Source organism: Neophocaena asiaeorientalis, unplaced genomic scaffold (genome assembly GCF_003031525.2).
Source record: "Neophocaena asiaeorientalis asiaeorientalis breed wild unplaced genomic scaffold, Neophocaena_asiaeorientalis_V1.1 scaffold174, whole genome shotgun sequence".
NCBI classification, from domain to species: Eukaryota; Metazoa; Chordata; class Mammalia; order Artiodactyla; family Phocoenidae; genus Neophocaena; species Neophocaena asiaeorientalis.
Genome location: NW_020174922.1, coordinates 4111135 through 4136333, shown reverse-complemented (window position 1 = coordinate 4136333; position 25199 = coordinate 4111135). Strand labels below are relative to the sequence as shown.

General features: G+C 39.3%; 1 protein-coding gene across 3 annotated transcripts in view; it reads left to right on the top strand.

The window, feature by feature from the left end:
* Nucleotides 1–25199, top strand: part of BNC2 (basonuclin zinc finger protein 2) — a 287514-nt gene that overhangs the window by 122327 nt on the left and 139988 nt on the right. For all 3 annotated transcript variants that reach the window (XM_024760460.1, XM_024760459.1, XM_024760458.1), the window contains one exon: nucleotides 15514–15616. In XM_024760460.1, the coding sequence (XP_024616228.1) occupies nucleotides 15514–15616 (103 nt within the window). The remainder of the gene's footprint in view (nucleotides 1–15513; nucleotides 15617–25199) is intronic.

Below are 25199 nucleotides of genomic sequence, written 5' to 3'. Positions count from 1 at the left end.
GTTATGTTTGTTTATAGTTCACAACTTCTATCACAGTCTTTGGAGTAACAGACTTAGCAGATGAAAGCATGAACGCTTTGTCTGTGATGGACCATATGCATTTTAAAGGTGTTGCTCTTTAATGTTCAGTTGTGTTTATATAGTGTGAATGGATTTTGCAGAGGCTCACGTTTTACACGTAGCTGTCCTTGAGGTGTACTTCTGTTAATTTGTTCATGTTAAAGCCACAACGTATTTGATATTTTTCATAACACTTGGATCAAGGACGAAAAGGGGCAGCTGCAAAAACTGACTTTAAGGAAAGAATATCTGTATCTCTCTCTCTCTCTCTCTCTCTCTCTCTCTCTCTCTCTCTCTCTCTCTCTCTCTCTCTCTATCTATCTATCATCTATCTTGGTGTTTGGCTTTTTTAAAAAAATGAGAAACGTGTCATTTCACTGCCAGTGGAAGCAGTAGTGTTGCCCGAGGATTATTTATCTGTATCTCTCTCTCTCTCTCTCTCTCTCTCTCTCTCTCTCTCTCTCTCTCTCTCTCTCTCTCTCTATCTATCTATCATCTATCTTGGTGTTTGGCTTTTTTAAAAAAATGAGAAACGTGTCATTTCACTGCCAGTGGAAGCAGTAGTGTTGCCCGAGGATTATATACATTGCCTGCGCTTGAACTATGATGAGTCTGGTTTTCTTGTTTTCGTTTCAGGCACACTATCACATAAGCAGCCTTTGGGAGCAGAGAGGTGGGGATGTCACAGAAGAAAGCATTCTTTTTTGTAATGACAGGGAGACCTAAGGTTAGACTGTTAGTAGCATTGCCTAGAAGAAGAGCTAGGCATGTGTGTCCTTAATATAAGGTACTTTTTTCTAGCATGTGTTTCTAAAATATATCTTCCCTTAGCAGTGAGTGGATCTGCCAGTGACCACTGGCAGAGAAGTTGAGTGACCAGGAAATGACTTCTATACAGCAACTTGCCTGTTTTGGTAGCACATGCTGTATGTTTTATGTCGTACCTGAATTTTATAATTTTCAGGTAGATATCTCTGGAATTTGTAGATGCTCCTCAGTCACAGATAAACATTTTAGCAACTTCATTTCTTTTTTTTTTTTTTTGAAATTCACAAAGCATTTCAAAAGTTATGTCCACTTGGAAGCGTTTTCTGCTTTCATTTCCACCCCCGCTACCTGTATGCCAATGCTTAGAAATACGAGTTTAATGTAAATTATACTTTGATAGCCTGTTAACATTCTATCAGATTTCAATTTCTTTTAAAGTTGTTACAGAACCAAAAATTTGACAGAGAAATGTAAAGTGTCTAGCAAGTGATGGGAATAGTAAGAGATTTTACCTCATTTCTGTCAACTGTGCTATTATTAATATTACAGTGTATGGATCTTGTTCTCTGCAGTTATGTACATAGGGTCTTTGTGGTCAAGGGGCACATCTGCTTATACTGAGAGATAACTTATTGGTTTGGAATCCTTAATTAGTTAATGAAGAGGTTCTATGAGATCTCAAAATACAGATTTAAATCCCCAAAACTAGAAAGGACGAAACAGGAAGACCAGGCATAGAATGAAAGAATATCATCTTTATGTAAGAGAAAAAATATGATACTCAAAGTCACATCCAGCTTTGTACAAAAAGGAGTGGATTTATTCTGTACAAGATGACGGGGAAAATGACATAAAAGTACATACTGATAAAGATTGTGCCTTCTGGTGTATAAAGCAGATATCTAAATATGTGTCTATTTGTGTCTATATACAGAGTTAAAGGACAGTTTTCCATGAAATAATGCATTCCTTTAGAATTGCTGTAGATTTTCATAATTTTTAAAACATTCCTATTGTAACCTACATCAAAAGGGCAGCCAGGGTTTTTTGTGTCTGACTATACATATGCATTATAAAAAAAGTGAGTCTACTGTAATTACCAGTTTGCAGAGCGAATTCCTGCAGGGTTTGTACTCTCCCCATTAGTAAAAGAGATAAGTTGAAATGTATTAAAATTTCACTGTACAACTGGGAGTTTTTGTTCACAGTAAATGTGTTAATGTTTCTTCATTGCTTGACTGTTTGTGTTTAAATTTAGGCAGCATGCCCAACAGGGACAAAATTATAGGATAAAGCTATGTATAAAAGAAAATCCTTCAGAGAGCACCAATAAGGCTCTTTTTAAAAATAAGCAGTTACGTATAATAGTACATGGCCGTAGCCACAGAGAAAAGTTTTATCTGTCTATTTCAGAATTATTGGAATTTTTCTTTCCCTTGTGTGAAAGTTAAGAGGACCAAGCTTATGTCAATAGCTAATATACTTTGATGTAAAAACATTTCTTATTTTATTCAGTGTTACTCTTATAAAAAGCAAAAGAAAAGATTCCTTCTTGTTATTCTTATGATGAAGAGAGGCTAATAGCATTTTGAGAGAGAGGTGATAGATCACATTTTCTTCCCTAGTAAAGGAATTCATTCTTGTTAAGAATTCTAATTACAGCCTTTTATATTTCTGGAACATTTTCCTCTGCTTTTCTTCGTTGCCATGAACTTAGTAAATACAATTATTCACATAGATGGGCTCACATTAAAAAAATTAGTCTGCCGCCACTATCACATAGTGTGAATAGGTAATGAAATTCACAAACACAGGATAAAGGCTAGTATTTCTCTGCAGTCTAGAGTGAGGAGAAGTTGCAGTTATCTGTAAACACTGGCTGTATAAGCTTTAGCCAACCTGTGGACCAACCCTCTTCTCTCTGTCTCTCTCTCTCTCTTAAATGCTGAAAATGTGGTGTAGTTCTTACTGTTTACCTTTTATACTTTCTTTGGCCTGCTTTTCCATACGTGAGGATGAAAGAGTTTACTAATATCCATGTGCTGTCTCAAATGTCTCTGCAGGCCTCACACAGCAGACCCACAAATATAAACCGTGTACAGAAACAAAAATAAAATATAAATCTTTATTTTTAAATATTGCTATCCTAGAAATATTGTTTGTAATTTATTGCTACGTAGTGGTAGTATCTGTATGTACGTGGAGACATATCAAAGAGAGAGAGAGGAGAGAATGTATATGCCTGCATGTCATTTCTTTGGATCCGTACATTCAGGTGCCCAGAGGAAGATGTGAAAAGCCCCTTGAACGTTCCCTGTTGTATATTAGCTTTCCGTCATAAAGTATATTTTTTCTCCTTAAAATAGGTTGGTTCACCAAAAAGAGAGAGAGGCATTTAATTCTTCCTCCTCTACACTGTTCTTTACAAAGTAAAATTTTAACTGATAGACCTTGAAGTCTTTTAGAGCTATTACTGTCTTTTGGCTAATTCATAGAAAGGCACCATATGAAAATTGGATTTTTGATCTGATGGAGTGATTCTTGAGTTCTTATGAACCATTTATAGTCTATCAAGTAAATCCTTCTTAGTTCATGGATTATTGACCCAATGGACCATATTAGCTGCTTCGAAGCTGTTACAGCCCATTATGTTGATTCAGCTGACACACGTGTGAACCCAGTCCTCATGCCCAAGATGACATTAACATTGTTCTGGAAGACTCCCTTTTTTTCCACAAGCTTTCTATTTATTTCTGAATTTTCAAGAGTTAGCTCAGAGTTGCTGACAACCATTGCATTAGTCTCCCCATTTGCTCAGTGATGTCAAAGCATTTGTTAGCAGCTGGATGATGTGTTTCTTGCTGTCTTTCTCTATATGTCTCTCTTTGTCCTTTAATCCTTAAAAAGAGAATAATGTTTTTTGCAACACTCTAGGGCACCTGTTACCCTCAGATGCTTATAGAGTCCATAGAAATTTGTGGGATTTCTATGAACATCCGAATGTAACGGATTCAATTTGAGAAACCCACGTTTTAGAAGAAATGATAACATTGTGTTTTTTAAAAATGTTTTCGGGCTTCCCTGGTGGCGCAGGGGTTTAGAGTCCGCCTGCCGATGCAGGGGACATGGGTTCATGCCCCAGTCCGGGAAGATCCCACATGCCGCGGAGCGCCTGGGCCCGTGAGCCATGGCCGCTGAGCCTGCGCATCCGGAGCCTGTGCTCTGGAACGGGAGAGGCCACAACAGTGAGAGGCCCGCGTACCGCAAAAATAAATAAATAAAATAAGCAAATTTAAAAAAAAAAAAAAAAAAAATGTTTTCACCTGAGAGGTTCCACTTGAAAAATTCCAGCGACTCTAGCCAGGGGTAAGATCAAGATGTGCCTTTAGTGATTTATATGTTGCTCTAATGAAGCCAGTCCAGGTCTCAGCACAGACCCCTGGGGAGTCTATGACCTAACATAAATAACGTATAAGAGGGCACTGTAGACTGTTCATCGTATCATTATTATTATTTGTAATAGGTATGACTCCTGAGGTGATATCTGCTCTTGGGCAAAGAAACATATTCTTTCTTAATCAGGCATAGTTACGACGCACAGACACATGAACGATGGACAGTATTAAAATGTTTATTGAGATATTCTATTAATGGACAATCCCAAGACAAGGTAGAAGCAAGATGGTGTAAAATTAATCCGTGTTTTTGGCAAATCCTTGCCTCACCTTTTTCAGATTTTGTCCTCTTTTAATGTAACGATTGATAGACTCCATAGAAAGCTGTTGAGAGTCGCTTTCTCTGTCTAAAAATGTGCCACTTTGTTCATAGAAAATCCTAGTGTAAATAGTTAACTGCTTACTTAGCAGTTTACCTCATCTTTTTAAGTTGCTTTAAAGCCTTCCCCCACGCCTCTCCCTTTGTGTGTAGTTTCTTCCACATCTCCTATTCAGTCTCAGACTGCTCTTGGAACTGGAAGAATATCTGAGGAAATCTCACTGTGGAGGAGAGTAGCAAGGGGGATTATTCAGCTCCTTGCCTCTCCCGCCCAGGCCGGGTGGAGCGAGCCCTGGATTACCAGCTGTGGCCATTTAAGGACATCTCACAGCCTCATTTTTCGGCTGTTTGAAAAATCTCTAATTTGGGGGATTTTGATGATTAAATACAAGAATGTATTTGAAGTATTATGCAAGCTTCATGGCACCGTCTGTCGTGGGATGTTGTTAAGTCTCACAAAGGCTCCCTCAATTGGCCTGGGCAATCAGAGCTGTCATTTGAAATGATACGTTCGAAAATGCAACGACCTGTCTCCCTTGTTGCTTCGCTGGGATGAATTCTTTTCACAAACCTAGAGTAAATTCAGTTAAAAGGTCACCCACCTTATGCTCTTGCTTGGTAAATGGATTGATTACTGTGCTTTGGCATTTGAAATAATGTGGCTGGCTCCTTTTAATGAGAAGGATTGAGAGGCACTCCTTCCTTAAAGGGGTCCTTCCCGTGCTTGTCTGGGAAGGGGAGGTGGCCTCGATTTAGAGTGATGCCTTACATTCGGCACACCTTTGGACAAGTCTTGGGTTACTCCTGCACCTCTCTGCTTGGTCACCAAAGTAGGGGACAGTCGTTCAAACCATTCTTCCCAGGATGGAAGCTGCTTCCGTGAAATAACCAGAACTTAGGCTTCATCTTGTCTTACTTCTTGCCTAATGAGTATTTCTTTGTAAAGTGCTGAAAGGTTTATAAATCTCCTTGCATCTCATTCCAAATCCCTTCCTTATTAATGCCTTCCCTATCATATTATGTAAGTAATTGTTGTCATGAATGCCGCGGGGAAATGTAGTCACATTACCACCTTTCAAATTGCCTTAGTGAAAATGAGTAAAATGTATAGCAATGGAATACAGAATTGCTGATTCAACATTAAGGTGAAATGAGATGAGTATTGCTTATCATTCATATGATATCAGAGGTGCTTTGGCTCCTTATACAAAGTTATGTATTCTGGTAAATGTAGACCGAGCTTAGTGAAAATGTGGTTCTTTTTTTACAGTGAGCTAATCCCTTATTTTCAATTAGACGATAGGTGTGTGTTCATGGGAAGAGTGTTTCTTTTCTCATTATGTTATCACAGCTGCCTAAGTAGTCTGTAAAATTTGTAAGTACAGGCAGTAAGTGGAATATCTTAATTGTTAACTGTTAGGTAAGAAAATAAAATGTTTCTGCCCAAATTGAAATGCCTTTTCATTTCCTGTTTCTCTAATATTACTAATTGCGTAACAAAATAGCTTTTATTACCATAGGCCTAATTTAATTGGGGGGAAAAAGCATAACACGTGCACTCCAAAGCCTGCGTAGGCTTTGATGCCATAGAAGCAAGGGTGTTTTCTTCATATAATTGGCTATATCCCGCTGTTGATTTTTACTCTGAACTCCTAAATTATTTAAATGGGGTCTTCCTCGTGTCGACTGATAGTCGGTTGTGGTCGTAAGCTAATGACTACAGATGCTCATTGGATCCGTGTCTGTGAAAATTTATGTGCCTCTGTGTATGTCCCTTTCTCCCTGTTTGTATTTATATATTCACACATAGTCACAGAGACATTCACATTCATATATGAACATCTACTCAGAAGTATATGGTTTCTCTCTTTGACCCCTCCCCTTAAACCATATTTGTTTCTTGACTTTTGTGGAGGTAATTTTTTCATCACAGTAAATTGAGGAATACTTTTACTAGTGTACATGACAGAATTCACCATTGTCAATTTTTTTTTTTTTTTTTGTGGTACGTGGGCCTGTCACTGTTGTGGCCTCTCCTGTTGCGGAGCACAGGCTCCGGACGCGCAGGCTCAGCGGCCATGGCTCATGGGCCCAGCCGCTCTGCGGCACGTGGGATCTTCCCGGACCGGGGCACGAACCTGTGTCCCCTGCATCGGCAGGGGGACTCCCAACCACTGCGCCACCAGGGAAGCCCTATTGTCAATTTTAAACAATTCTCTTTGAGTTTTTCTAGTATCTTGTTGAACATTATAACTGAGAGGCCTCCTCACCCCAAATTTGTTGAAGGATGTAAGGATTTCCTGGATTTTCCTGATAGATAAATGGCAGTGGATTTAAAAGTTATTGTCATTTTCAAATGGACATACTAGGTTTTAATATTTTCAAAGTAGAAGGAATTTTCAGATTTAAGCAGCAGTGAAATTCTTTAGTTGCTTTGCCTTCTGTTTAACCACTCATTTAGCATTTGTATACTGAAGACCTACTAAGTTAAAAAAGGATATTATGCTACATTGTGTCCCCGGGGGAATAATATCTTATGAATTAAATGTTTTAACACCGCTAAAAGAAATTAGGTGAATGTAGTAGGTTTGCCCTCCTCACTTTTAAGCAGCTTTATTGAGATAGAGTTCATGTATCATACACTCTACCCATTTAAAGTGTACAATTCAATGGATTTTAGTATATTCATGGTTATACACAACCATCATCACAGTCATTTCCGGAACATTTTCATCACCTCAGAAAGAAACCACTAACTGCTCCCTATCTTTACAGATTTCTGTGTTCTGCACATTTCATATGAATAGACTTATATAATTTAGGATCTCTTGTGTCTGGCTTCTTTAACTTAGCATAATATTTTCAAGGTTCATCCATATTGTAGTAATATCAAGCGTTCATTCCTTTTTATTAGCCAGATAATATTCCACTATGTAAATATACCATACTTTGTTTATCCATTTGCCAGGTGGGGGGTGGGATAGAGAATAACACCTTTCAGGAGAAAATTAAAATGAGGTTTTAAGTCTTCTGATTTTTAGCAGTAACTGATGTTTAAAGGCTACCTTTTCACAGTGAATCTCTTTCAGGTATTTTGTACGTGCTATTGTGAAGATAATATTTCCTTGGTCAGTAATGTTGTTCTTACGACGTCTTGTTGGAGTCTGGCCATTTTTGAATTGCCCAGCTTTCTGTCTTGACCTTGTTGTCCACTGTTTATATCAGTGGCATCTGGACCTCGTAGTGAGTCTGGACTGACCATGTCTTTTCAAATCTTCCGACTCAGCCGCAAGATCAGATTGATGAAAAGACATCAAGAAATTTCAGAGCACATAAGTACAACAAAATGATCACTTTTATCAGGTTGCTATTTCTTCATATGACATTAAAAAACAATTAGACACATTTTAAGGAACCTTTTATAGAAAGGTTAATACATTTTTCAATTTCTAATTTATCTTACCACAAACTAAGATATATACTTTTGCTGGCCCATTGTGTGATTTTTTTTTTTTTTTTTTTTTTTTGCGCGGTATGTGGGCCTCTCACTGTTGTGGCCTCTCCCGTTGTGGAGCACAGGCTCTGGACGCGCAGGGTCAGCGGCCATGGCTCACGGGCCCAGCCGCTCCACGGCATGTGGGATCTTCCCGGACCGGGGCACGAACCCGCGTCCCCTGCATCGGCAGGCAGACTCTCAACCACTGTGCCACCAGGGAAGCCCCCACTGTGTGAATTTTTAAGGGGTTTTGTTAAGCAGACAGTAATTTCATTGCTTCTCATTTGCTGCTGTTACTATTACAATGTAAATGTGGCATTTACATTGCAGTTTAATACTCTGTGAGCCCTTTACTTTTACTCTACACTCTATAATCACTGATAATCACTTCTTGTGAATTCTGTGAACATTGTCCAAACTCAGATCTGTACACTTCCTTACATAAATACAGAAAACATACCCACCTTACTGCAACTATAGGTTTATATTAATAGTCTCAGAGTCAGAGTTAGATAAGACTTTTTAGGTTGTTATAAAACTTCTTTGTAGTATATTTAAAACCAGGGGTCTCAGTGTTCTATGTCTATCCAACTCACATCTTCTTGTCTTGTTTTGATACCTGATTGTAAAACCCAGCAGCACAACAGGTGGATATGGATATACCTTTCCTTTCAGCCTGTATGTGTTTTGTAGTCACGTGAAAGCAAATTTCTCTTGTAGTTTTCTAGTAAGCTCAGAAGTTACCCACCATGCCCCCAAATTTTTTTTCTTTGCTCAAGTTGCATCCTGACTTAGGCAAATTTAAGACACTGTTCTTCTACAAAGGCAATATCATATGGATTTTCAAAGTCTTAGCTAAAACTCAGAGTACTTCTTTTGGAAGTTGTTGCTTTTGCATTAGTTTTATGGATCAGCTGTGTGAAAATGGAAGAGGAAAAACTGTCCTGAAAATTATACAGGGAGCTGTTTCCTTACTTAACAAATCACCATTCCTATCATGTGAGTTCTTGAGAATCTCTGTGGCAATGCTTGAAGTACGGCATTAGGTACTTTATACACAAGATGTATAAATGTGTGTGGCAGTCCATCTTTTTCTGGTCACATATAAGATTACTCTCTTCATCCATAACGCTTAGTAGCTGTTACTTTGTAATTACTACAGTGTATTCTGAGACAATCCTAGAAGAATTAGTTTCCAGATTCATTATGGATAATTTTCCAGATTTTTTTAAAGACAGAAGTCTTTGAAGGACAGTTTTCCTACGTAATAAAAAAGGTTTATTTGACCTTTGGCACCATACATACCTTTCCTTCTGGGACCTGTATGTACAGAGATGAATAACATGCAGAGATGAATTAATAATAGCTAATTATAACATGGACTACTTTGGATCTTCATGGAAGTTTGGCTGAGTTTACCTATTTATCACACCTACATGTGATTTCCAAAGTAGAAAATTCATTTTATTAAGAAATTTGTTCTCGTTAAAAAATAAGATAGGCAAATCTTGTCACTGATAACCATTATAGCCGATTAATTTGTACACCTAGATTGTACCACCTAAGTTTCTGGAAGAAACTGGTGGAACAGATGGATGCTCTATTAATGATTGGCTTTTTCAGTAATTCAGTTTTAGTGTAGGTTACGTTCTTAACTCTTAAACATTTTTAAATGATTCAAGTAGAATTTCATAATCCAAGTTGTAAATCTTGGTATCCTCCCCAGAAATGAATAAGGAGAAAGCGGATTTAAGAAGGATTTTTAGTTATATATGGGATATTTGGCCAGGTTAATGAACACTTGAGGGGATCTCCTGGCAAATAGTTTTCTTTGTGTGGAAAGACAAAACCCAGAACTGAAATTAGTCTTATTTTGGGGGGTTTTGGGAAGGGAGGTTCTCTTTCTATGATTGTTCCTTCAGAATATGTCTTACCCCATGGCCTTATTTTGCCTTTTGTTGTTTTGTATTAATAGGTAACTTCTGTAAGTGTTCCCAAAGAAGGAACAGCTAACAGGAGATGTATTAATTAACCTTGTGTCTAGTTCTTTTGTGATATACGCTAAGTATTAGCTGAAGCCACAGTCTGTGCTTTTCTGAGAAACATCATTTGGTGAGAAGCTGACGTTCAGTTCACGTTAACTTGTAGAGTTCAAGCCAGCTACGAGTATAATGAAGTTTAAGGACTCTTCAGTCTTAGTGATAACAGAATCTGCTATTTGAATAGGGCTTTGGTACTCATCCAGAATACTAGCAAATGCACTCTTACTTAATATTCAAATATAAATGTTACCGACTGAACCTTGATTAAATATTTTTATACTAAATTGGTCTACTTTATGAATTCTAGACATACTTTTGAACATGAATATTCATAATTTACTGGTTTTAACTGTATCTCTTCTTTTTCTACAGGTAATGGAAATAAACTGATTAGTAATTGGGAAATCCACCCTATCATTTAAGAGATGTGTAACACCTAAATAAACATTTTTGAACCCCAGTATTAAAACAGAAATAATAATCCCTGTCGTGCCCAATTTAGAGGATTATAGTATGAAGAATATGGCATCATATATGTCAGTTCATTTATTCATTAAGACTAAATATGTGTTAAGCATTTTACAAGGTGTTGGAAAAAATACATTGGGAGGAATCATAAGGGGAAAATAATTCAAATGTAATATGTGGAAAGTTTCTTGAGGTCATAAATGTTTTCCATCTTTTGAGCTTTTGCTATCACTAGACACAGTGCTACATGCTTTATATTCATTATTTCATTTGAGTCTTTTTGACACTCTTGTGATGTTATTGTTACCGTCATTTTACAGATGCGAAAGAGGCTCGGAAGACTCATGCATTCTTTCTTTTTTTTTGCGGTACGCGGGCCTCTCACTGCTGTGGCGTCTCCCTTTGCGGAGCTCGGGTCGTGCAGGCTCAGCGGCCATGGCTCACGGGCCCAGCCGCTCCGCGGTATTTGGGATCTTCCTGGACCGGGGCACAAACCCGCGTCCCCTGCATCGGCAGGTGGACTCTCAACCACTGCGCCACCAGGGAAGCCCTCGTGCATTCTTTAAGTGCCTTTTAAGCACCTATTATTTGCCATTATATTTACACTGTAAGCCCAACAATATGTCACTGCCTTCAAGGAGCTTAAATTCTACAGAGGAAGACAGACTTTAATCAAATAGTCACACAGATATAGGTGTGTGTGTGTGTGTGTACATATATATAATGAATAAGTATAGATAAATATAATATTCACAACTGTGATAAGTGCTGTGACAGAAAGATCCCTTGGGGGCAGCTGCCCTGGGGAATGGAAGTAGTATTTGAGTTGAAAGCTTGAAAGATGATCAGGAGTTAACAATACACAGTGGGGGCTTGGATGGTGGGCAGACGGAGGGGCTCTGCCCCATGGCTGCCTGCGAGTGAGTGGAGAGCTCACACAGACCTGGAATCGGATTCCTGTGACTTCAGGGCAAGGTCCTGAATTAGCTCCATCTCAGTTTCCCCCTTTGTGAAATAAAGGGAATAACAGTACCGACCTCGTGGTATTTTCTGAGGGAGAGCTAATGTTTGTAAAGTGTTAAGCACAGTATCTGGAAAATGGCACATATCCAGTAAATCTAGCTATCATTGATAATAGGTAATAGTTTACTGTTGTAGATAAATGTTTAAATCCTACCTTTCGTAGAAGAAAAGACCAAGGCATAAAGAGGGAGAAATGGTGCTTCCCAAAGCTGTTCAAGGGCTTCCTTCTGTTCTTAGGGTCTCTCCTCTGAACCCACTGCCCATGAGCTCTGACTGTCAAATCCTTGAGCACAGGAACTCTGCCATCCATTTCTGCCACTTAACACGGTACTTGGCTCCACAGTGATGGGCTTTGCGTAGTGATGATATCTGAAGCTGTAGGAGGGGATAAAATTGCCTAATTAAAGAACGAAGAGCCCGGCCGTGGGAAACACCTGTATTTATTTACAGTGGAGAGAGAGTGAGAAGCTGCTGCCAATAAACTAGGATAGTTGGTCTCTACAGCCCAGGAATGAAGGAGAGTTAGTGCCTTAAGTTCCCTCGGGGTCTAGGAGAACAAGGAGGCTAGAAAAGGGGACCAGATGTGATGAGAACATTCCTCTTGGAGACAGCAGTTTCAGGACTGTGTGGGGCAGAACCCAGATTGCACAATTAAAATGTAGGTGGAAGCAGTGGGTGGTGGGTGCATGTATTTTTCTTTCAAGAAATCTATGGCAAAGCTAAGCAGAGGAATCATTACTTTAAATAAGTTGCAGGCTTAAGAAAACTTGTTCTTGGGGTGTTGGAAAAGCTTATCCTACTGAAATGAAGGAAAGAGTTTCAGGCATTCGCTGAAGTGGGGTCCTGGAGGTGTGGAGGGGTTGCTAGCCTGAGTTGGCCAGACCTGCATAAGGGTCCTGCATCTATAGGTGGGAATATCCTGATCAAATTGTCTTCTCTTTTCCTGGTGTCCCCTTTCTGTCACCTCGTTATCGCCGCTGAATTTTCTGTAGTCATGAATGCCCGGCAGTGGGTGGGAAGCACTCATATACTAGCTACGTGAAGAAATGGATGTGCTCACCAAAATGAAAGCTTCACCATCTCTGCTCTTCCCAACTCTCTCCTTGTAAAGTGTGTACGTTTTTGAGGCTTAACTGGCTTTGATAGTTTTATGATAATTTATTTTTTTGAAGTGTGGATGAGTTGGCAAGTGATCACATTGGTTCTGTTTTGTTGTGAATAAATAGTATGTCAAACTTTTATGCCGTTTCAAAAATGTTACTTAGAATAAAACTTCCTTTGAAGCCACAATAGTCTCATACTCAAAATATTTATTTAGACCATATTGTTTAAATATATATAATTCCCTTAAGGAACAATTGTAGTCTATATAAATCTGAATTGAAAACAAATAGACCTTCTGGAAGTCATAGAAATACAAAATGGATATTCCAGTGCTCAAGTGTTTATATACAAAAGGAGCTGAGGTGTTCCAATGTTTGTATGTTTAGGTACAAAAAGGGTAAAATTATGAAAAAGGAAAAGGATGATGATCTGAAAAGTTTAATTCCCAAATGTGCCAGATGTATAAAGTTATTTAGGAAGAGAAAAATATTTGAATCATAAACTAGTTCTCAGTAAATGAATGAATAGTTCAATCAGTAAATAAATAAATATACATAAAATAAAGCAAATCTACAGTCTCTTAATTTGTTTTGTCCTGAATATAGCTATAATTAAAATCGACGAAAGTATGTTTTAAACACAATGTGAAGTGAGGCTATTTTTGTTAAATAACTGTCAAATCAAAATGATCAAATCAGTGATTTAAAATATGTATGTTTTTTGTGCTGGAGTTAACATGTAGTCCTTGAGAGATAGTCATTGTTAGTTTTGATCATTCCTTAGTTTGGTAAAGCAGAGGCGACTTTTTGTTCCTTAGTGTTTATGAAAGATTCTGTTATCGCACTTCAGATTATATAAATATTTTAATGTCAATGTGGTTGCTGCATCTGAATTTATAATTGGACAGTTTGTAAGGTGTCTTGTTTTTAGTAGAAACACTGCCCTCTAAACTGTTGTTGTTTTGTTTTGTGTTACCATAGTACAATCAAATTGTGAGTTCATTAATGAACACGCCATTTAAAGAAGCTCTTTCTAACCTGGAATGTTCTGACGTATTGCTCAGTCAGTTAAACTATTGAAGTTGACACAAGAAATTTGGGGAGAAACATTTCCCCTTCTAACCTTCAACTACATATATTATTCTTGCGTAGTCAGCATTTCCTTTGCTGCCCCTATTTCTTACTACTATTTCCTTTCATCACTAATACATACAGCAAAGTTTTACAACCTCCTAATATGTAACTGGACTATTGACATTGGAAGAAAGGCCCTGAAATATCAGGCAGATGATACACCTGAGTGTTTTTCTTGCAGTAATAGAGGAGCAAACTAGGGTTGGAGGTGAAGCAAGAGAGGAGTCTAGGCAAGGACTCTATTGGAAACTGAACAGGGACCTATAGATTTGATATTCATTAACAAAAGAGAAATATTTTAAACTTGCCTGATCTAAAGCGTGGGGAGCAGTCAAAGCCCATTCAGTCTTACTCTCTGTAAATGGAGTTTGTCCCAGCCATGTTAACAATGTCTAAAATACTGTCTGTTACAAATGAGACGGTTTATATAAAAATCCAGCTGGTTCCAGGAACATGAAGGTCTGGAGCTGTGTAAGTGAGAGTAGCTTTCAGGCCCAGCACTGCAGTTTCAGGTAGCCCTGTACCTCTCCCCCACCCCACCCCGCAAATCAGTAATTATTGATTGCATCTACAGCTGTAGAGAGGTCTTTTCCTGGCAGTTCAGGTAGTTACAGTAGATGGTTAATCTGTGAATGATCGGACTAAATCCCTTCTGTCTTCAGAACTGCCATGCAAGTTAGAACTAAATGTATGAGATAAATTCATTAACTGTAGTCTAGGAGCATAGGTTGGCTTTAGCACTGTTCTTAAGCATAGGTTCTTAATCTATCAAAAGTTACACTTCATTAATGCTAATTTTCTGTGGATTCGCTTTATAATGTAAACCGGGGAGATGATTTTTTAAAGTGCTTGTAAAGAAATGAAAGGTTTTTGAGTGTGTCTTTCAGTTTTCTAAGATATAGGTGAGTTGTTCCAAGTATCAAATGTTCACATAAACGTCTTTTCCTGTGCTACATCTGATCTAAAAACAAATGTAAACTTAATCTCTTACATCATCATTAAAAAAAAATGGGGGTTGTTTTGCATTTTGCAAAATAGGAATGAAAATGGGCTTGATATATCGAGGGGGGAGCAAACAAGGAATTGGGAAGTAACAAATGATGCCAGGTCTTATTGGGCCAACAGGAATGTCTCTCAAAATGTGTCTGAAAGATTAATAAAACATTTAAATGAAACACTGCAGAAGAAAAGTAATATTCTAATAATATTACGTGTATATCATGTTTTACTTGGAACAACATTTCGTTTGAACATTATTGTATGAGAGTGTATATTTTTTGCACTGTTGCCAGGTGGATGAACTTAAATGTGCCTATTTGGTAGCACCAGTATTTTTTCTCTTTCGGGTCCCTGGTGTTTCAGATCCAGCATCTTGTAGAGTATGTAATCCTTTACTCTTATACTACTCGGTCTATGCTTCTAATTTAAAGCTCACCTATGAATGGCATGAAACATTCTATTAGTGAATCAGTGTTGTTTTCTAATATGTTTTGGTAAGAGATTTTGATGGTTTCAAAATTTATTTTTAAAACTCTCCGGGCCCCTAAAGCCGTTAAAAATGGGAAGTGGGTGTTATTATTAAAATGGTGAAGAAATATGGTACCTTTGAACAGATGCTGATCTCTTTTCCTCCTCTCCTTTGCAGGCCATCCGCTGCACACTGGTGAACTGCACGTGTGAATGTTTCCAGCCGGGGAAGATTAACCTGAGGACTTGCGATCAGTGTAAACATGGCTGGGTGGCACATGGTGAGGAAAATCTGGACTTTTCTTCCCGTTCTTGTTACGTTTGTGTGAGCATGCCTTAATTTTTTTTTTTTTAGAGCTGTCACTGGCCTAGAGAAGAGAGGGGTCAGCTGTGCTCCAAGTGTTAGTTCCCGTGCAGCCTGCAGCTCCCAAATTGCATATTCTCAGCTCCAAGAAGTAAGGCCAGGCGGGCAGCTCTCAGCAACAGGGCGAGATGTTTATAGGACAGTTGGGTTCTGAGTGAACATAGCAGCAGCCAGCAAGCACCAGGCCCGATGGAAACTCAAACATACCACAGTTGGCCTTTCAGGGCCTGGACCTCAGAGGGGAGCTGGCAAGTCCTCTTTGCTTGAGGAGAACTCCTCCATGACTGCTCAGCCTTGTCATCTGCATTCGGGGCAGAGTTTATCCTCCCAGATGTTAAATTTTGTATGGTCTAAGGTGGGTGAGAGAGTGAACGGGAACATTATTTGGCTGGTATCTGAAAAAAAATAATCCGTAAATAACCGTCTTTCAGCGTGCCCGGGGATTGGAGGAGGCTGGCCCTGGTGGAGGGTGAGCTCTGCATAGGTGTGTGTTCGGGGCGAGGGTGACCGGGGGCCGAGGCGGGAAGGGTGGAGGCTCTTTGCCAGATGCGCAGAGCTGTCCCATCCGTGGGCCTCGACCGAGCATTTAACGTGTTCTTCTGTCTGGTTTATGTTTTTTACGTTGAGGCGAAAGGAGACTTGCAAATAAGCAGGGACTTTACATTAGTTTTCTTCACTTCCTAGGCTGTATAATTTTAAAAGATAGGTAATGTTTATAGAAGAAATCCTGGCTTGAGATTTTATTGACAGCCTGGGGGAGTGGCTCTTAAGTGGACATATTCTTCATTCCCAAGCAGTGCCAAATATCCAGTGGGTGGTATTTTTTTAAACGTCATGTTATTCTAGCAAGATCTGAGGGAACGACACCGGACCATGCCTTGAGATGCATTTAATTTATCATGTGTCTTGCTTGTTGGGGCATATATGTTGGTGTTATGGGGCCATTTCAGCCCTGTTTCTGTGAGGGAGAGAGAAGAGGTATATCGAGTAGTATGGGGGGAGCACACTGGAAGGCGTGTGCCTGAGACACAGAGCCACAATCCTCCAGTGCCTCCAGGGATGGAACTTGTTCCTGCTTTATTAACAAGGCCAAAATCTGTAACAACTCTCAGTCCAGTTTTGAACCACACTTGAGCTGCTGTTGCTTTTGTGGCCTGTGCAAGTGACTGCGTTCCATGACTTTTTCTCCCTTCCTACATGAGTTTGCTAGGGCTGCCGTAACAAAATGCCACCGACTGGGCGGCTTAAACATCAGAAATTTATTTTCTCGTGGTTCTGAAGGGCCGGAAGTCCCATATCAGGGTGGTTTCATCCTGAGGCCTGTCTTACTGGCTTGCAGATGGCTGCCCTCTCGCTGTGTCCTCACATGATCTTTGCTCTGTGAGGCACACCCCTGGTGTCTCTGTGCACCCAGATTCCTGTTCTTATAAGGACACCAGTCAGATTGGATGAGGGGCCACCCTAAGGGCCTCATTTTAATCTAATCACCTCTTGAAGAAAGGCCCTCTCTCCAAATACAGTCACATTCTGAAGGACTGGGGATGAAGGCTTCAACAGATGAATTTGGGGCGGCGGGGGGGAACACAATTCAGTTTATAACACTTCCCAAGTATCCTTCTTTCTCTCAGTAAGTATTGGCTCTGCCAGATAACAGCTTATGTCCCAAGCCCATCAAGGATCCTGGAGGCAGTGCGGGGTCAAATTCTGGCTCTACAACTTTGATGACATGTCGCTCAGCACCTCTGCACCTGAGCTTTCTTATCTGTAATAGAGGGTTAATGACATCCACCTTGTAAGATTATTGTGAGCATTGACGATAAACTATATGAAGCCTTTAAAATAAATTATACATGTTAAAAGCAACAAACTGGACAACACATGAGCAATAAGGGGGGTGGGGAGGGTCCAGTCATTAAACAAAGGACTTTTCATTCATTCCCTCTCATTTTTTCCAAAGCCATCTTGTGTTACCATCATCTGTCTACTGTGGTAGCCTTGTGAGTATAAAAGTTTACTGTGTCACCAGTTTATTTTATCTGTCTAACTTCCACGTGCATATTACATTAGTAGTGTAATGGGGGGAAAAAGCAATATTTCTTCCTTCTTGAACAACATAAATTATCCCCAGCCAGTGGTTGTTTCTAAGATTTTCTGAGGGATGTGGTTTTTCCCTAAACTTGAATAAGGTATTTCTGTTACATCAGACTCGGCCTTTCCTACCGTGTCATTAGAAATTCTGTGTTTCTGGTATATTAATTGCGAAGTTTCTCAGATCTAACTTTTCCTCACCACTGCTATCACCTTGACCTCTTTTCCCCCACAAGGGAGACATATCTGTATACAACTCAAAATATGTACACGCCGATATACAGATCTCACTCTTCCCCCGTTCAGTAGGACAAATATGACAGTGAGGGTCTGGCTCCTAGCTTTTGGCAGAGGGATGAGAGCACCCACTCTTTTTGCCCTTAGCATTTCAACTAATTGCTTCACTCTCTCCCCCTGCACAGAAAACCCTGAAATCGTGTCTCCAGTTATTTCTGCTCAGAGCTGTGAGATACAGCAGTCTTCCTGGCTGCCTTACTCAGTACAATATCCTATGTGTGGGACAAGGAGAAAGTGACTTGTTTTTTCTACTGTGTGATTTTTCTGTGAAAGTAGATGGAACAGCAAGCAGTAAGACTACCAAAATACATCTCGTGGAATCATTTCATCATAGCACTGAACACGCTCCGCGTGTAATTGTACCATAAAAAATGAATATTTGCCGTTAAAAATAACTAAATGCCAAAATCAGGGTTTCTCTACAAAAAGATGAATTTTTAGAAATTTGTTGGCCTCTTTTGAATTAATGTCTTACTATATCTTCTTTGTTATCAGCATCTTCAGTTTCTTCCTAAGATGTAGGATTTCATGGGTTATTATATATTTATTCATACACACGCAGTCTCACACAGTCACTTCATAGCCTTATAGATTGCTTCTTAAATCTGCTTGAATTGTTGACATTAGTTGCTTTACAAAAATCTTAAGATGTTTTGAAAAGTGAAAAGGAGTAATTAATTCATCATACTGTAACACCTGAATTTTGCAATTACTCACTGGGCCTTGGTGCTGTTCACAAATTACTTCCTTGAAATCTTAGCACCATTGAGATAAAGAGGGGGGAACCCAAAAATGACTCCTTGATTACCAGTAGGTATTTCCCACTGAATTAATAAAGGATTTCCTGCTCTTTTTCCCCATTAAGGAATTTCAGCTCTTGCACTTTGAAAGCAGGGCTTTATTGAATTTAACATTATTTAAAACAAGCTCTTTGGGCATATAGGATGTCCATACCAACAGTGTATAATAACCTTGAGTTTCTAATTTTGTCCTATTTCACAGTCTTCAGTTGAAGGACTCCAGCATACTGCCACTTAATTCACTTAACAACTGTATTTTTTTCCTTCCTCTGTTTGCACTGTCTTTTCTATGCTTTTCCTTCATTTGCCTAAAATTATCAGAGTGAGTCTTGAAAACATTAAAAAAAACCACATTTCCTGCAAGTTTAATTTTTCTTGGTTCAGCATTGCCAAAATAAGGTATCAGCGTAAGAGCAGTAATGGGCTTCTTTACTGGTGACATAAATGTTTGTGTCAGTAGAAATTCAGTAGGTGGCATTTTGACCCTTTCCCACCATACTAGGGTAGTAATTCTACTGTTCAGAGAATTGAAGCTTCAGCCAAAGATTTTACATAACCTTACAAATTAGCAAATCTTACTAGTATACTGAGTTGTGGACAAGGAAGGGTGGGAGGAAGTGTACTTTGTAGCTACTCATCATTCTCCTCTGAGGAACCTGCTTCCAGTGAGAAGTATAACTAATTGGACTCTCTTGCCTTTGTGATAAACTGGAGGTGGGGTGTAAAGGGCGAGGGCTACTGTACTTAAACCATTTTTATTATTTGTTGTTTGCAAATTAGTTTTAATGTCTATAGTCTAGATGATGACTTTATTTCGAAACCAGTAAGATGAATAAAGTAGTACAAGTGTTAAAAAGTAAACTATATTCTAAATGATTTTCAGAAACATTTAATGATAATCCAGGCCAACTGGAAAATTACTGTTTAAAAAAAAAACATGATGGGATATGTTTGATTTGATAAAAGAGGTGGGCAGATTTTAGAAAAGTAATTTATTTAGAATTTTTTTCCTTGGCTAGCTCAGTAATTTTTACTTCTGACAAAGCCCACTTGTTAAAACTCCTTTTAAGAAAAAAAAAAATCCATTGTTTCTTGGGATGTCCAGTAAGCATTTGTCAAGGATAGAGGCTTGATGAATAAAAAATATATTATATAGGTTAATGAACCCCACGGTAGCTTTCTTGGTGCAAATTATTTTCTTTATAGAATACTTTGACTTTAAATACTTTATTTACTCAGCAAGCCAGCTGTTTTCCTGCCAGTGTTCAAACTATTCAGATTTTTTAAATGTAAAATGAACAGGCTTGGCCTGTCATCTGGATCATCAATGAAGAGATATTTATTAAACATACATCATATGTAAAGTATTATACCAGGTATGCTTTGGTTCTTCAATTCTGTGCCACAGGAAATGGTGAGCAGTATAAAGTTAATTTAGTGTCATCTACCAACCAGCTTTATGGTTTAATGTACTGTAAGAGTTAATATTCATATAATCCATTAATTTCAAGCCTTTCTTTTTTGTAATTCACTGGAAGTAATTTTTCTCTTTTTTCTCGGCATCGTTGAATTTGAATTCCCAGCTCTTTACTTGATATGTCTTATCAGAGCAGGGGTATTTATAGAGACACTCACCCGAATAGAAAACATAGGACATCCCGTTAAATTTGAATTTCAGGTAAACAGCGAATACTTTTCTAGTATAAACATGTACCTTGCAAATTTAGCTGAGTAGTCCTGTGTTTTTATGTGCTAAATCTGGCAAGCTTATACCTAAAAGAAAACCCTAGTTAGGCTTAATTTGCATAATTAAGTCCTAAATCAGGGCCATCGGTTCTGAGCATTCTGTAATCAAAAACCTTTTGATTATGTCCATCCTACATTTAGAATCACAAGATCGCAAATCTGTAAACTATTCTGTTTACAGATTCCTGAGATTTGTTGGCTGCTCGGTACTTTGTAAGGATTTAAGCAGGGTAGATCAAAACCAGTAATTTTTCATTTTATCCCATGAAAGGTCACATGTCTTTATTACTTGTCCCAGGCTGTGCTCTTCTTATGAATTGTCTGAACATCTGTGAAAGTAGTTTATCCCCAACTGGTAGTTCTGTAATATTCTCCCTGACCAGTCCAAGAGCCAGTGTAACTAAGTATACGCTTTCCTTTTCCATTCTCTTTTCTTTGCTAGTCTTCTCCTCTTCCCAACCCCGATAGAAGTCTATTATCAAAAGCAATAAAGCATGGCATTTCTCTGACATCATGCTCATTCTGAGTAACACAGCAACAGTTTCTATATGATCATTTGTAAATTTGTCAAGCGTAAGAGAGGAGGGTGAATAAAACAGAGTGTCCTCTGACAAAGGAAAATAATGCTCGCAGATATTAACCTGCAAGAAAGCTCTGCCTCCCTCTTACTGACTTGGAGACTGTCCTAACAAGAGTGAATTTTGCTTTGGGAGAGAATTGCTGCAGAGGGGTATTTAGGATTAGATGAAAAAAACGTAAGAAAGGTCCTAGCTGGAAACCTCAGCACAGGGAAATAAATGCAGGGTTCGACGTGGCAGAGTAAGAACCGGATCCTTTGGGAAGAGGTAGGTGACCATGCTCCTAGGCCTTTTCTTAGAAACACGAGGATAGAAACCCCACAGTCCTCTTCCCCTGGTGCACCGGTTTGAAAAAGGTGGGAGTTAAATGGAGTATCTGCTTAACAGAATGTGTCTTTCTAGAAGACTTAGTTCTTCCCGGTTGTGACACTGAAACCTGGCTCGCCTAGCTGCAGACTTCTCTTTCAGTCAGGGAAACCAACTTCTAGCTGCCTCCTGGCTCTGGGGGGGCCAGGAGGGTCCTGCTCTCTCCATGGACGAAGTCCTTGAACATCTCTCCACTTATTTTTATTTTAGAGAGCAAACACAAGGCCACTCTCCTGCCTGACACAAGAGCCTTCTTTGCTTGACCTGAGGGCACCGTGCCCTCTTCTGCTTCTCTCCCTTACTCCCTGATCACAGCTGATAAGCTTGAAAGGGAGGACATCCTCACAAATGTGACGGTTTGCTGCTTCATTCATGGCATTAACTATATTCTTATTGTGTCCCTGAGCTGCTTGTTTTGATTTGTTTCTCAGTCTGCCCACCTTTGGGACGGTGCTTTGAACTCCCTAAATTTTTTTTTTTTAAATCACCACACAAACAGTGCCTCCCCTTCAAAGTCCTGGGCTGTCTGCCTGTTAGCTCCTCAGATGTTGTTTTCTAGCTCCATCTTGTTCAGATGGAAACATACGGCGGACCTGGTAAATCCTGGCCTCTAAAGTGTACAGTGCCGGTCCCCTGCTAAGGACTTTCTAGGGAGGATCTTGAGATTGAAACCTACAGAGCTGGAGCTGGAGCCCCAGGGTCTGAAGAAGCTTCAGGTACACAAATGGGAGGCGTGAGAGAAAAGGAGGTAAAAGTGCAGCTCTGTGTAGGTTCACATCCTGCCTCTACCACCTGCCATCAGCAGAACCTTGGCCAGGTTACATAACCTCTGTATTCTCATCTGTGAAATGTGGATAATGATAGTGCCTAGTTTGCAGGGTTCTTTCTGGCATTAAATGAGGTAATCTACTTAGTAAGTGTTAGTTGTTATTTCTAAATTCGTACAGAAGTAAAGCTTCAACCTTGAGAACATGACAGGCACGTTTTATTGTGGTTGAAACGGTTAAAAGTTGGGTGTGTTCAGGACAGTGGTCGAATCCCATCTCAGTCTCTAGTTAGTTAGCCCCAGTTCTTTTATCTGTAAGCTCAAATAATAATAGGAATGTACCTGAATAGCACAGTGAAGTTTTGAGGAGGATTAAATGAAGAGGTGGACTGATTATTAATTATACTCTCTAGAGCCTCATGAATTTCTTCAGTGTCCAGTGCTGGAGTGAGGTCACCAGTTCCTTTGACTGTGAGACCAGCTGTTCCTAGGGTGATCTTGTTTTCCCCAGCAAATCCAGTTTAGCTTCATACCTTCCATCTCCCCTAAAATGTCATGTGAGCCCATATTTGAATAGAAGTCCCAAACCCTTTTTCCCCGCAAAGTCACATTTTAAGAAGCGCACATCAGTTGAGATGAATTGTAGGATTGCTTATCTGTTGAAAATCCAAAACCCAGAAGTAAACGAATTTTAGACAGGGTGAAGGCTACTTGTGCCTGTTTTCACACCTGTGTTCTTGCATGTGAAGTGCTTTGATGGGCTAACCACTTTATCATTTTACTGCACTTTATTACATCATAAATTTTTATATCTTGCTAACGATCCTACAGGAAGCTTAATTGTTTATAAGAACATCTTAGTTAACTGGAGTTCACCAGGTTAAGCAGAACAGAAATTGAAGGGGTTATACATGAAACATACTCAGTTCCTCTCATTTTAGTCAGGGTGCTCTGTTCAGATAATGGGGAGATGCTGCTGGGTCAGAAGGACCCAGGATGCCTCGGCAGTACTCTCAACCATTCTTCCTCCTATTGTGTCATAGTGATGACTTCTTCTAAGTGTGGGTCCCCCATACCCCCCCTCCACCCCTAACCCCCACATTTGAAGAGTAAAATCGCTGGATGAGATGCATGTGGTATTTCAGAGAAATTCTGACTTGTATTCTGGGAGACATAAAACGTTGTCTGTGCAACTCATTCCTTACCAGGTGTTGCCTTCTGGGAGGGGAGAAGTTTGTAACTCTTTAAGAAGCTTGAGTTAATCTGTTCTGAATGAGCAGATAGCTAAAGCGTTGTATAGGAAATATTTAAAGCAGTTACTGCCACAACTGTATAGACTTGTAAGCAATACCTGTTAAGGGGCCCAGTAGTAAGGTCCCTCTCTCCTTAGAGCTGTTCCTTGATACATAGGGAAATCCCCCCTTTGGCCTCTAGGTCTCCCAGCCTGGTTGTATGGTCAGGTGATCCTACAAAAGCAAGTGCAGACCCAATTAATTGAAAGGACAGCCTTGCTGGGCCTTAAGTTCGATTGGCCACAGAATGCAAAGGCAACTGTAAACCTGGCTTTCCAAAAAGGAAGCCACCATTTTGGATCTGAGCATTTGAGATGTGGTTAGTCCCAATTGAGATAAGTTGTAAGTGTAAAGTGTACACTGAAATTTAGAAATGTAATCTTAAAAAAAAAGAAGAATGTAAAATAGCTCATTGAGAATCATTTTTATATTGTCTACATATTGGTAAAATTTTTATGTATTGGGTTAGATAAAATATATTTTTTAAAATTAGTTTCATTGTTCATTTTTTGCTTTTGAAATGAGAGTAGAGAAATTTTAAATTATGTATGTGACTTGAATTATATTTCTATTAGGCATGGCTCTTCTAGGTCCTTGGTGTGAGATAAATGTATTCGGAGGACCGAAGCTTAGGTTAAACTGGTTTGCTGGTAGAGTAGTTAAAACTGGTGTGAGAATCCTAGAATCCCAAATTCTGGCTCCTGTCCTTTCACTCAGTCCTTCGTGCTTTCACAGCTGCTGCACTATTGATCATGTCTGCTCTTTCCTCTGCCCTGGTCATCAGGGAAGCTGGACCTGTTCGCCCCCAGGAGCAATTAAGTATTACCTCCTGTATACTCTCAGAATACTTCACTGAGACCAGAAGGGTAGTTTCTGTAATACTGATCCCTCCACTAGCTTGGGACCTCAGGAAAAGCACTTCTTCATCTCTGGGTGCTTATACCCATTGTAGCATCTCCCACCTGAGAGAACACATGGAACAAAGGCTTATGGGAACCTCCTACGTGTATCTAAAAGTCTCTGATTCCTAACTGCCAGTTTCTTTTCCAGCAGCCTCTTCCCATTTTAAGTAGTAAACATAGCCTGCAACCCCCTGCCTTTAGTCCTGTTTCTGCATTTCTCTTTTTCAGCCCTCACTCTTTTTTCATCTCTGCTGTTTCCCCCTGTGTCTTCGGACAAAACAAGCGAAAGGTAGGTGGAAGGTTTTAATAGCCTAACCAACCAAGAAGTAAACTTTAGAGAAGTTAAATTTGTTTGATCATTAACAGATGTTTGCATTTTTGTTTTATTCAGAAGATGTGGTCTTGAGTGAAGTATTTTTCACTTCTGTTTAGTAGTTCTTCAGTACTCCTTTGCCTGCAAAAATCTGAGGGTAAGAAATTCCCCCCTCCCCCCTTTTGGCTATTCATGTTTTCCACTATCAGTAAAAATTTAAAAACAAATCAGCCTCTCATAAAAGAAAACACCTGTTTGGCATGGAGAAATTGGCCAGGGAAGTCTTTTTCCTGACAGGCCAAAAGCGACCATCACAGGGCCCCTTATAAAAAAAAAAAAAAAAAAAAAAAAA